The 14181-nt window shown below is 37.8% G+C and overlaps 1 protein-coding gene across 4 annotated transcripts in view; it reads left to right on the top strand.

The window, feature by feature from the left end:
• The window catches only part of LOC110026799 (zinc finger CCHC domain-containing protein 8-like), a 69152-nt gene that overhangs the window by 42407 nt on the left and 12564 nt on the right, over positions 1–14181 (top strand). For all 4 annotated transcript variants that reach the window (XM_020727937.1, XM_020727939.1, XM_020727938.1 and 1 more), the window contains one exon: positions 11520–11656. In XM_020727937.1, coding sequence (XP_020583596.1) covers positions 11520–11656 — 137 coding nt within the window. The remainder of the gene's footprint in view (positions 1–11519; positions 11657–14181) is intronic.

Below are 14181 nucleotides of genomic sequence, written 5' to 3'. Positions count from 1 at the left end.
TTTCATTTACATGATAGATTTGACCCAAAGTATTTTTGAAATACTCTTGGCCATTGTCACTTTGTAATATTTGAATGCTTTTGTAAAATTGTGTGTACCATGGTGTAAATTTTTTTTAAAATTTTATTCATTTTAGATTTTTCTTTCATTAAATAAACTTAACTTCACATATTGTAATTATCAGTGAAAGTCAAACCATTTTTCCCTAGAATGTTCAAAGTTTTTACAAGGATCCCAAATATTGTTATGAATCAGAGTAAATTATGTAGTTACTTTGTCTATTTACGGAGAAAATTATGAACGATGTTATTTAACAAACTAACAATTTTCACATTGAAACAAAAATAGATTTTTATTCCAAAATAATTTGGGAAACAAGATTTTTGTTATCGAAAACTATTATGACTTAATCTACAACGTCATAGCAAAATTTTGTTGTCTTTAATAACATAAAAAAAACCCAATTTTTTACATAGTTAAATTAAGTTGATACCATTGTTAAAATAATATAGTTCATCTTTTTCTTTGCATTGCCAATCATACTCTTCATGGTCAATTCCTGAAATTTACAGCAAGAAGAATAAAAGTTAGCTTGACATTGATGATCAACAATAATTTTACTAATGAATAACAAGTTACACAATGTATTAAGAACATGGAGAACATCACAAAGGATTAAGCAGGAGAGTTTGACAGTTCCTACCTTGACAATTATTGAAAGAAACCATCAACAATTTTGAGCTTTTTTTGCCTGCACAATGTCTGATGAAAACTAATTTAGAGCAACTGGTCATGTGATCGGTAGAGCTAGATTCAGTTATTAATCATGTGAAAAGTTATGAATAACACCTAACAAAGCGACAACGACCAATGATTTTCAAGTTTATGGATTTCCGAAATTGAGTTTTCAAATCAAAAATTTGCGAAGGATTCTTCAAGTTTGAACAAAGATCTCGAAATGCCTCCCTTATATGTCGAGTAATGGAGTAGATGAGACTTTCCTATGGTAGGTTCCATGAATTTGATGAGCCATGCAATCATTAGAGAATTTTCAGACTGTCATTTTTTTAGATTCGGATCACTAGCTTCAGAGTTTGAAATTTCTTCAGTTAAATATCCAATATTGCCTCTCTCTTCGATAGCCAATTTTATAGATTGAGTCCACTCGAGGTAGTTGTGTCCATTAAGTTTTATAATTGTGAGAGTTTTTAGTAGGGGTGTAAACAAATCGAGCTCAAGCGAGCTTAGGCTCAGCTTGTGTTCGACTCGTTATAAAATATCACTGTTTGTGTTCGACTAATCTGTATATCGAGCCCAAAAAATTTGTTAATGTTCGACTCATTTGCTTAGCGAGCCGAACATGAGCTGTTTGCGAACTAGTTGTTGTGACAACCTTAGTCACGTAGTCGTATGATGTTAAGGGTAGGGGCGAGATTCAAATATTATTATTTAATAATAAAATATCCATTTAAATAAAGTTTAATATCTTTTATTCTATTTTTTTGAATAATAATTTTAATTGATTCTAAATCTTTTTTGTCTTGTTGTCAAATAAATTATTTAAAATAATAGTTATTATATATATATATATATATATATATATATTAAAAGCCCAATCTCTAATATATTAAAGAGAAAAAGATACAGATAGGTTGTATGAGTGGGCCCAAAAGAAAACACTCAACCCACACGGTATAACACACAAAATGCAAAAAAAAAGAAAAAGAAAAGATACATATATGATAAAAAAATCAAAACTATCAAAGCACGCAAAAAGCTAGGGACGACCCAATTTAGTTGTGCCTCTGCCTCTTTTTCTCGGAAGGGAGTCAGCTAACAAATTGGTGAAGTGCGTACCATTACTCGAAGTAAACAAAGTATTATCCATTAGATTCCGGAGCTCAAGTAGGTCTCCGTTCTTCTTCTTTCTCCTGGATGTGTAAAACTTTCATTCTTCATCCGAGTATTGACTCATCTGATTAGTGAATTGGTCCAAAGGTGGTCAGACAAGTGTAGGCTGTTGCACCGCTTGTGTCTGAGTAACGTTAAAATCTTGCTCGACGTGATGAGGCGGTAGAAAAACAATAGAAATATTGTCATCCATTACATTAGTGATAGGTTCTAGGGCAGGTGAAACTTCCGCCGAACCTACATCGTGAGCATTGTGTGAAGGTTGAATGATTGACATATTACCTGTGAGGATAGTGACATCTTTAGGGTATCCTTTTGATAATCAATAGTGTCAATAATTTGGAGTAGATCAGGAGGGGGAATCACTTCCTCTGGCATATCACTTTGCTTCTTTGGTCGGAAATGGAGGTATAGATGATGACATTGAGAACTGGAGTGACTGAACATACGACAGTTCAAACTGTACGAAGGGAAAAACTCAATCACAACCTTTTGCAAATATATATAATGTTGTGTGCCTAACTAAATTTTCTCAGAAGCGATTAAAGTAATGTCAATTTGAACAAGTACTTTGGCTTCAGATGAACGAGAAAGATTAAAATTAGAAATGTTCATTTTGAGTGGCTTACCATAGGCTAAGGTAATAGAGTACAACACTTTTTGAGCAAAATAGTGAAATTTCAGGCCATGGAGGCGAATCCAGACCAGAATTATTGGTGGTTACGTTTGTGGGTTAAAAATCCACCGTCCATTTCAAGATATTCATTGCTCTATTATCAATCCATGTTACTCTTATACCAAATAAACACGTATAATTCTTTTCATTTTTAAGTTGAATAGGACGTGACTTCCATCTAAAAGTCCAATTTTTCACTCCCCTGCAAGATGCATAAGCTCAAATTCCTTACGAATTAGTTCTAATTTGGGATGACCATAAAAAAATTTTCTAACTAAATTCAGACGACAAGAGGAAGTAAGTTGATTGCATTCAGCTTCTGTAAAAAGATGACAGACTTCCCATTCTTCATTCTAGGTTTTCTGATGTCCTCCGCCAACTCTAGCGAAGGAGGTAAAAACACGATTTAGGAGTACCTGATGTGTGGTCACCTACAAGGGCAGTAGCATACGATCTGTCCGAAGCCATCACCAAAAGAGGGAGGCGCGGCGAAAGAACAACGAAATTGCAGTGGACGGAAGAGTGAAATCCGAAAGGGGATCAACTGCAATCCCTTCAAGTCGAGCAGAGGGCGGATGTGCGAAGTGCAGAGCTTTCTGCTCAAGCCCTAGGAAATAGCCTGAGCACAGGAGACGTCCTTCAATGCGGCGCGGACGACGAAGGAAATAATCCTTTCAAACGGGGATGAAAGACTGCGGCGAGGAAAGAGGACCTTCCAATCGACGACAAGGAAAGACTGCGGATAAACAAACCTTTCAAACGGGACGACGACGAAGGAATACGGGCAGCACAACAGGACAAACCCGAGGAAAGGATGCCGTAACAGTCGCTAGGGTTCGCCTAGCAGAGCCAAGCTTGGGAGAAGACTCCATCGAGATATTCTGCCATATATATATATATATAATTATTTCGATCCAAAATGAGTTGGACACGAACAAACAATGCTTTGTTTGTGTTCGACTTGTTTATATATGGAGCGAAAAAAATTGTTCGTGTTTGGTTTGTTTTCTTAACAAATGAATTAAACGAGAGCTACTTAATAAGCTGAACATGAGTTGCCCATGAACAATGAGCCATTTTGACAGCCCTAATTATAGGGTAAGGTGAGGTGAGGTGGTTTTAGATTTCTCGAACCGATCGATGTGGTAGAATTTATTTGAATTCTTGTCTTAATTGCTGTTTTGTATGACATACTTAGAATCGTAGAAGAGCAACACACATATAATGACTGTCGCGAGAGAAAAGAGAAACACACCCTAATTCAAATATAAGTTTGGTTTGTGAGGCTTCGACGCCACTGTATGACAATAAACTTCGTGTGAAGTTGGGTCTCTTAAGACGATGATCCAGTCGGTTACTTCCCATCAGACTCTGATCATGACTGTATCACGAGGGGTTTATGAATGCCACGATCCAGGCATTGCCTTACCAGCGGGATCTAATTAGAAATGTAAGGAAAGCAGTCACAAAGATCATGGTATTGGTGAACCCGAGAGGGGCAGGAGCTACACAACAGCTATGAACGATTTCAATGGATTGGGTCGCCGTTTCGAAGGCAAAGATGGTCTCTGATACAATGTATTTTTTGGGAGGGGAAACAAATTATTCCTCTTCAATTTCTTAAAAAACAACCACGAGATAAATAGAGGGTGATGACTCCTAAATTAGGAAAGTTATCAGATTAACCATAACTCCCCATAATCGAAGGAAATAATAATTATGACATATTAATAATTCTAGCGTATAGAAATAGAAAATACCATTAATAGAATATACTAAAAATAAAGACTTCCTACAAATCCAACACAATAATAGTAATAAATGAGTCTCTCAATTTCATGTGGTTTTGTGAAGGAATTACAGGGTGGAGGCTCTCATATATCTTAAGAGTAGAATGAGAAGCTATGTGAGGAAGACGAACCTTGGTTGCTATTTTCCACCAAAGAGCTGATTTGAAACTTGACACACAGAAAGGTACTAAATTCAATCTTGTGAGATGTAACAAAAAGAGAGAGGATCTAACATGATGCATCTCCTGGTCTGAAACGAACAAAAATTCTTGGAGGCTGAACCGGTTAAGCTTGGAGGGGGAAAGGGTCGACCAATCCTAGGGAATAGGGTTTCCACTCAAATAGGAGTGGGACCCTCTCTCTTAGTTACCCAATAGTATTTATAAGCTATTTTGTATGTTTAGGGTAGTATTTTTGATATGTTTTCTGCTGGGATAGCTGTTGGCTTTTCCAATTCTCTCTTTTAGGACTGTATCCAAAGATGAGAAGTTACTCTAGTTGTAACTCATCCTGAGGTGTTTATTTACCGTTTTCTGTAGCCCACAACCTTCCCTTTTTTGCGCTGTGTTTGCTGCAGCTACCCCACCTCAAACCTTGCTGCTAATCTCTTCCAGCCATCTTCCTTGCTGCCGTGAACCTCCCCAACCCTTTCAACACTCTGCTAGCTTCCTCTCTGCTTCAGCTACCTTACCGCACCCGCCCGTTGCCCACCTTCCAGCTAGTCGACAACCAATCATTACCTTTCATTCTTTCCTTCTGACCATCCAACCCTCTATACTTGCTATTTCTCTTAAACCGTAACACCACCACCGTTGACCTAAGCCCTAGTTGAGTTTGTGTTGTATCTTTTGCTATTTTCTAGTTTCAAGCAACTTTTGTTGTATTCTCTATCTGATTTTCATAATAAATGTTGCATTTTCGTTATTGTTTGGGGTTAATTCCCGTGTCATTTTTTATCAAAGCTAGCCTAGTTCTAGTCCTAGTCCTATTTTAGGGTTTCTAGCATCCACTCATACTTAACCTTTCTCCACCCAAAATTTTTCTTTCCCACCCTACATCACGCTTACACACCCTTTCACCTCTTCTATCCTAAATCTTAATTATGTCGCCAAGGATGCAATTGCCAGAATTCGATTAGGAGTTTATCATGGACGAGATGCAGCGAGAATTCCACCGTGATACGACGACTCACTGAACTTGAAGAAAGGACCCAGAAGAGATCACCGACAAGCATGGTAGCAAGATCTAATGAGAAAAGAGAAGAATACATAAATCTCTTTCGTAGGCATTATTCTAACGAAGAAGAAAACAGACCACAACACTTTGAGATACAATATCAGAGGAGATGGAGGGATGAATTGCCTGTTGGATGATACAGAGATGAAGTGCATGTTATTGGATATAAAAATGGAGTGTATTTTGGAAAATATATAGGTGAATTGTTTGTTAGAGGATATAGAGATGGAGTGTCTGTTGGACGATACAAAGACTTATCAATAAAAGTGGATAAATCATATTTCAAAGGGAGGATGAATTCTGATGGCTTCATAGAGTGGTTGCAGACTGTTAGGAGGGTCTTTGAATACAATGAGGTGACATATGATCGAAAAGTGAAACTAGATGTTGTCAAGCTAGAGCATGCCTTGTTGTGGTGGGAATGCTTGAAGAGGAAGAGAAATAGAGAATGATGGAACAATATTACTATCTCAGAGAAGATGAAGAGAGAACTACAGTGATAGTACCAACCCCCACACTATATCTGGATCTTTTTTTGAGGTTCCACTAACTACAACATATTGTCCTTTCATTAGAGTACAAAACAAAATTTATGTAACTTAAGCTAAAATCTGTTTTGACGTAGTCAAAGGAGCACACGATGGTTTAGTAATTGGGAGGCCTTAAGCACTCCATCATTAATGTGGTTCAACTATAACCTTATTAAGTCTTTTAGTTACGTTCAAACATTAACACTGAAGGTGGAGAGACAACGGGAGCAGAGCCACCGCCATTGAGACAACCACCCATAGTTGGAGACATCTAAGGCAGTTGAGAAGTCTGGTCAGGAGGATGATAAAGCTGCCTAGAGTGAGAAGGAGTCTGAGAATAGCAACACCCCAATACAATCCTAGCTAAGGAAAACTTCAGATGCTACTGTTTTGAACACATTGCATCCAATTACCGATGATGCCAGTGATGTTTCTCACCGAGAAGTGTGCTTTGGAGGAAGTTAGCGATGAAGGACAGTTAAAGAAAATGATGAGAAGTATCACGTTCTACTAGATGAGAATGAGATGCTCGTGGTTCGACGGGTCTTATGGCTGAGGCTACAAGCGATCGACAGTGAATTTGCCAGAACATATTCTTCACCTGTTGTACTGTATATGATAAGATATGCAGTCTCATTATCGATGGAGGGAGCAACAAGAATGTGGCGCCTACACAGATAGTGGACAAGTTGAGCTTCACGGTTTAGAGACACTCTCAATCATATTCTCTGACGTGGTTGAGGGAGTAGAACATAGTTAGCATTGACAGACACCCACGACATTCAGATAGCCATCCACAGTTGGAAGATGAGTAGCAGTTCATCTAAGGTAGTTGAGAAGTCTGGTCAGAAGATGGTAAAGTCGAGAGCGGTATCCTAATGCAATCCCAGTCAGGAAATGCTTTAGATGCTATGATTTTGGACACATTGCTTCCAATTGCCCGACGAACCGAGTTGTGTCCTTCATCGAGCATGGTATCATGGAAGAAGTTAGCGATGAAGAGACAGTTGAATAAATTAATGAGTACCACCACCTTCCACCAGAGGAGGGTGAGATTCTTATGGTTCGACAAGTCTTACAGATTGAGGCTACAAGGGATCAACAGTAGCTTTACCACATTATAATTCTACACCCAATTCACCATAAAAGATAATGTCTGCAGTCTCATCATTGTTGAAGGGAGAAACAAGAATGCGGTGTTTATACAAATGGTGGATAAGTTGGGCCTCACGTTTCATAGACACTCCCAACCATACTCCCTGACATGGTTGAGGATGGACAAAGTCAGTATTGACAGGAGGTATCTCGTGGAGTTTTTGATTGGGAGTCAGCTGCATGATCAAGTTTGGTGCGACGTGGTGCACATTGATGCTTGACACCTATTGTGGGGGAGACCATAAGAGCTTGATTGTTGGACTAAACATGACAGGCTTAGGAGTACTTACTCTACCAATGATGGCAGGATGATAGTTTTTCTACCTTCTGTGGAGTCTAAGATTACATGTGCCTTTGTCAGTAGGAAGTATTAGTGGGATTTGTTTTGGTGATGATAGAGGATAACATGACTGAGGTGCCGAGTCCAGACATGGGGCAATCACTACAGAGAGTATTTCGAGACATCATGATTGATGCCTCATCGTCATGGACATCATTGTTAGAGGGAGTGCAGTTTGTCGGTGCATCAGACAAGGATGAACTAACCTTGGGCTTTCTAGAAGACTTTGTAGGTCACATTTGGCATGAAGTCTCAGTTCAATTTAGTAGAACAATATTCTCTTATTTAGTTGGACCAATATGGATATATGCTCGCAAGTGGAGACAACTCCTGAGGTGTTTTGGGGGATAGTGTAATCGACAGTGGGATCCAGGTGCTTCTAGATTCACAGTTGAAGAATCTTCAGCCCCACGAGGTTACTACAGCTGCATTAGCTTCAATATGCAAACAAAAGCTTCGATGAATAAGGTCGAAGCTTCCACAGCCTTGGTAAACTAACATGGTACTGTCCTTGCATGAATCTGATGAAAATTTTGGAGACTGAACCGATTAAAAAGGGTCGACCGACCTTACGGAATAATGTTGTCACCAAAATAGGAGTGGTTCCCTTCCCCCTCTTAGTTACCTTGTAGTATTTATATGTTGTTTGTGTTTATGGCAATATTTTTGATCGGTACAGCCGTCAACATCTCTAATTCTCCCTTCTAGGGCTATATCCAAAAGCGAGAAGGTTCTCCGGCTGTAACTCGTCTTGCTGTGGTGTTTATCTTTTGTTTCTTACATCCCACTGCCTTTCCTCTGTTGACGCCGTTGCCTGTTTGCTTCAGCCACCAGGAAAACAACCCCTTTGCTGTTTTCTGCAACTGTCTACCATCAGCCACTCCCTCCCAATGTGCTGCTATTCACCATGCCGCTGCAGCCACCTCACCATATGTCACGACCTCACCTAGGGCTTGGAGTTAACCAAGACGGGTACAGACGGTCAGATGGTGGGGACTAAGTTTTGTATATTCATTTACCATTTAACAAATGAAGGAGCAACTTATTAAATTAAATTAAAATATTATATTTAAATTTATATTGTTATTGGTTGTCCGCGTCTTCTATTAAATATTTTTCTTTTTTAGCTCATTTTTTAATCACTTAATTAACCTGAAAATTTAGTTTAAAATAACAATGAGCCATACAAGTCAGTGAATACTCACACTCCTAAATTACAGTAATACAGTGCAAAAAAATAATAATATGTTTTCCATTTTAACTTTTTAATAAATATCAATTAATCTTTCTATATCAATAACATACCAATATTATTCTATATATATACAACTGTCACAGGAGCATCGTCTAAAAATTATATTACTTAAGATATTTCAATATCATTATCAATTTTCATTTACGTGCACATACAAGTATACAATAAAAACATTAAAATTATTGGATCAATTAAAAAAATTTCATTTTCATTTGCATAACAATCAATATTCTTGATAAGATTCAAAATCTACGATAATTTTAATAAAGCTGAGCGCACAGGTCATTCTTGTGATACGAACAAAATTCAAAAGAACCGTAGATGATAGACTTGCAATGCTATAACAATAAATGTATTTGGTGAAGAAGAAAAAAAATATTATTATAACAAAAGAATACGAGCACTCACCTTGATCATTGATGATTATAAACGTTCTCTTCACTTATCTCCAATAACATACCTAAAGTCAAATGCATAAAGAATTATTATTTATTTATTATATGCTAATTTTATTTAGAAGATAGTTTGCCTTTATTTGACCTTTTGATGTATCATATAATATTAATTATTTTATTATTATCCTAATTGTTATCTTCATTTAACGGTTTAAGATTAATTAAATATTAAAAATAAAGTTAGATATCCTAATTTAACTTCTTAGTTACTTTATGTGCATTATATTATTTTTTTATTAGGCTTATAATTATACATACATTTATATTACATAACAATTTATTATTAATTAAAACTTGGGGCGATTACATACAAAGCACCCAAAACATTGCTATTTTCAAATCAAGCGCCCTCTTTTATCCATTTTTCAAATTCTCACACAAATATCAAAGGTCATGATAAAACCCCAACACTTCTTTTTCATTTTTTTCAAATTCACAATAGTTTGATCGTGACACGCGTAAATGCATCAATTTCATAGTTCAAAAAATCACCTAGGTGTTTGACTTGTAAATAACAATGTTTCTTGTGCTCTATACTTAATTATCCCGTAAAAAATTAAATAAATCAAAACCTAACCATTCTTACTATGAAACTTAACTTAAAATCTGATTTAATTAAAAATTACAATTAAGAATTAGTAATTTATAATATAAACGTGTATTATAAAATTTCTTACCTTATGGTTCGGCCTCCTTCTCGCACACACTCCTCCCTTTATTCTCCTTCGGCTCGGTCGATTGCCTCAACTTGATTCTTCATCTCTTTTTCGTACAGACGCTTGCGCCCCTCTTCCGTCGATTATCTGTAATGAATACTTTGGCCATGGTCGTGGTCATTTGCACTGAAAGCTTAGTGCATGACTGACTTCTCTCTTCCTCTTCGATCGACTCTTCCTGCCTGCTCGAAGCTCTCAACATCGACCCCCCCTACTTCCTCCTTCGTATGGCTGCAGCACACACGAACCCTTAGCACACGGGAGAGCTCCTCCTTCGATCGAGGTTCGTTATCGAGGTCGTCTCCTTTGTTTGTCACCAACATCATCTCCTCTGCTCCGCTTGAGCCTCCCACGCAGGTGAGTCGTAGCCTTCCTATCCCCCTCTCCTTTCTCTTCCTTTCTCCTTTATTCTTCTTTTGGACTTGCCTTGTCTTCCTCCTACGCATTGTTTTATAGAACGCAAGTGAACTCTGAGTTCCCAACATTTCGATTCCTCTCCCTCTTTTGACCGCACAACTCCTTTCTGTTAATTTGCTCTCCTTTGTTCACCTCTTCTTCTTCGGTTCTTCGTTTTGTCTCCTCCAAACTGAAACATGTCGTCACACAAAACACTGTTGTCGTCCACCTTCAAGCCCCTCCTTCCATACTTACTGTTTGTCCTTAAACCGCAACACCACCACCCGCGACCTAAGCCCTAGCTGTGTTTGTGTTGTATCTTTGGCCATTTCCTTATTTCAAGCGTCTTTGGTTGAAATGTCTATTTGATTTCCGTAATAAAAGTTACATTTTCGTTGTCATTTGGGGACTTTAGACTGGTTAAGAAAGTATGGAGAAATTAAAAATTAAGCATATTTTCTTATTAAAAATTAAAAATAAATCCATTCTAATTTGAAATATTATCTTAACAGGAAGTCAAAATTTAAACCCAAGATTACATAAGGAGTTAATGCCTTCCTATTTAAACATAATGACCTAATAAAATAAAAACTAATTAATTTCATGGACTGGTCTAGTTGAACTTAGAGCTAGCCATGATTCTTAATTTAAGTGCACTTGCTGCTTCAGAAAATGGTAGAAGTTGTGCAAAATTTTAGTACAGTAAATTTAACACTCCATGCAACAATCACCTTCGATGAATATGAGGATATTATAATGCCAACCCCAAAGAGTTGGGATAAGGTAATGATAAATGATTATGAGTTCCAAAGAGCACAAGACTTTAAGTGCTTCTCAGACTTCATTTCCTTGCTGTCCTTTCTGTCAATCGTATTGTGCTCTTTGGTAAATTAGGATTCAGAAGAGTTTATATTCATATAATATTCTCATTCATGCGTAAGAGCCAATCATATTTCTTTTAATATCTTTGAAAATCCCGTGACATTTTCTTGTAGCTCACTGAAGTCATAGTTATTTTAGCTGGAAACTTACGTTCGTCATTTTCTTTTATATTTTTAGTCATTTTGGCTTGATAGCCAAGGTATAAAGGAAAATATTGGCGATCCTGTGAAATTGGACGGTGATATGGTGCCTTTATATGACCGGGGATTTTCATTGGGCTTGACTACACTTGATGGATCTACCATCACTGAAAGGTAAATAACTTACTGATCATGAACAAGGAACCTTGTAGTTATTTTCTTTGTGATGATTAAAGTTCTAGTAGTCTTACTTCCTTTTATTTACTGTGATGATCTTTGGTGAATTGGTGGAAAATTCTTGGAGTGCCATAAAGATCCAATATGCCATGTTTATTTGTTCCCCTGAATTATAATTTTGTTACTTTTCTATTTATTTATGAAAAAAAGCCATGCATTCTCTTCTCTTAATTCTCTACCTAACTCACCCACTGGTTGATATTGCTGTCTATGCTTGGTCGGAGCATCTTACCTTATTACTGGCACAGTTAGATATGTTAAACATATTGAGGTCAGAATAATTATAGGTATTACGCTAAACAGGTTAGATTATCTTTTGTCAACTAGGTAGTATTGCTCGAAATTATGCTGACCAACATGAATTGCTATATCGTCCTGCAAACCTCGTTTAAATTCTTTAACCTACATGATAGAAGTCAGAATTTTGAGTTTAACTAGTATGGTGATGCTTCTAGAATATGTTTATCCCTTCACTAAATTTCCAACATCTGGAAGACATAAGACTGATAAATTTAGAACTTAAAAGTATCTATTTGAGCTACTGGTGTTTGGGAGAGCATAAAGAGTGATAAGAAGGATTCATCTGATATTTGGGATCGGAGCAAGAATAGGTATATAAAATTATATTAATTTGGGGATGAGATCTAGTTGTTAATCTATGATCGCAATTTGGTCAAATTGTAGAAATATCTAACGATTCTTGTTTGCTGAATTATTAGTGGTCTAATTTCTTGACGGAGACTGCTAATGGGCGCAATTCTTAGATAAAATCAATTTGACTATAGTCCATAGGAATGATTAAATCAACAATCAGATGTCATGCAAGGGAGATAGAGCTCTCAATTTAACGGATCATTTAAAATTTGGATTATAGATGGGTATTGAGTAGCTTGAAGTTCTAAACTACTAGATATATAACAGTAATCCGTAACTGTTTTTACTTATCATTAACTTTTATTCCCTCGTTATATATTTCCTATTTCTTTTATTCTATTTTATTTCTTTCTTTTGTTGTGTCTATTGTAATTCAGTTTAAATACCCCTCTTTCTATCAATAATATTTATGTTGCTTTATTCCAAATCCTGGTTCTATTCTAAAATGGTATCAAAGCCATGGGTCCGACCTAGCAGCTGCCGAACCCTCCCTTGTCGTTGGCTGTTCCAGGTGCTACTTCTCACTCCGCCGACCAGAGCTTTTATTCTAGGCGCTGAACCTCTCTTGCCAGCCGAATGTTCTGGTAGAACTCTTGTCCAGGCTGATAGGGCTTCTCCCAGCCAACCGAAACTCCTCCAAGATGTAAATCCTGCCGGCCATAATTTTGTACAGCCGGCTAGTCTTCCGTCCAGGCCGCTGGTCCTGTCCAAACCTGCTCCCCAACTGCCAAATATCCTCTAGGCACTGTATCCTGCAGACCAGAATTTCTGTCCATCCAGCTAGTTTTTCTATCCAATCGCTTGACTTTTCTTTCCTTCCTGCAGTCGGAGTCTTTTGATGTCACAACAACCCAACATCACCTTTGGCTCAGTCGGAATCATGGTGGACTCCTCCATTACTGAGTCACTTCTAGAAGGCGTTCTTAATTCCATCAGAGGATCGACTCCAGCTCTATAGATCAGAGGACTGGAAACCAACTTGAACTTAATCACAAACTATAAAATGAACGACAATAACTTTGTCCAGTGGTCCCAAGTGGTGTCTTTGTTCATCAAAAGACGAGGGAAATTCGGTTACATCACATGTATGATTCGTGAGCTTCCAAAGACTGACCCAACATATGGAGCTTGGGAAGTGGAGAACTCCATGGTCATTTCGTGGCTGATTAACTCCATGGAGACTTTGATTTATCATTCATATATGTTCCTCCCTTCAGCTAGTGCCACCTGGACGACAGTCTGTGACACCTACTTGGATGTAGGAAACTCCAGCTAATTCTATGAGGTGTCTAAGAAAACCCGAGAGGCAAAACAGGGGTCAAGGACCGTGACCTATGGATGGAATGTGACCGGTACTACGACTACACTTGAGATTCTCAGGCCAACCTTTTTCTCTTTCAGAAGTTTGTAGAAAAGGTTCACATGTTCCAAATCTTGGCTGGCTTTAACAAAGACCTTAACGAAGTTTGGGGCTGTATTCTTGGTCAGGACCCTCTTCCTTCTGCCCGCACTACTTTCACCGAGAATTGTCGGGAAGAGAGCCGGAGAATTGTCATCCTCGACACTTCTACTCCTTCAGCTGAATCGTTCGCCTTGGTCTCGAATAATGCTCAACCCTTGTCTATGCCACTTCGGATTGACCATCTTACTTGTGATTATTGTCACAAACCCATCCACACTCGAGACAAGTGTTGGAAACTTCACGGTAAACCTTCATTCATATCTTCAACCAAATCCTCTACTACCAAAGGTCTCCCGACGACGTCCGAATCTACGAGCTTAACCCAACCCTACCCGGAACATTCTAG

This window comes from Phalaenopsis equestris, unplaced genomic scaffold (assembly GCF_001263595.1).
Source record: "Phalaenopsis equestris unplaced genomic scaffold, ASM126359v1 Scaffold000402, whole genome shotgun sequence".
In the NCBI taxonomy this organism is placed as follows: domain Eukaryota; kingdom Viridiplantae; phylum Streptophyta; class Magnoliopsida; order Asparagales; family Orchidaceae; genus Phalaenopsis; species Phalaenopsis equestris.
This window is presented reverse-complemented; position numbering and strand designations above follow the sequence as displayed.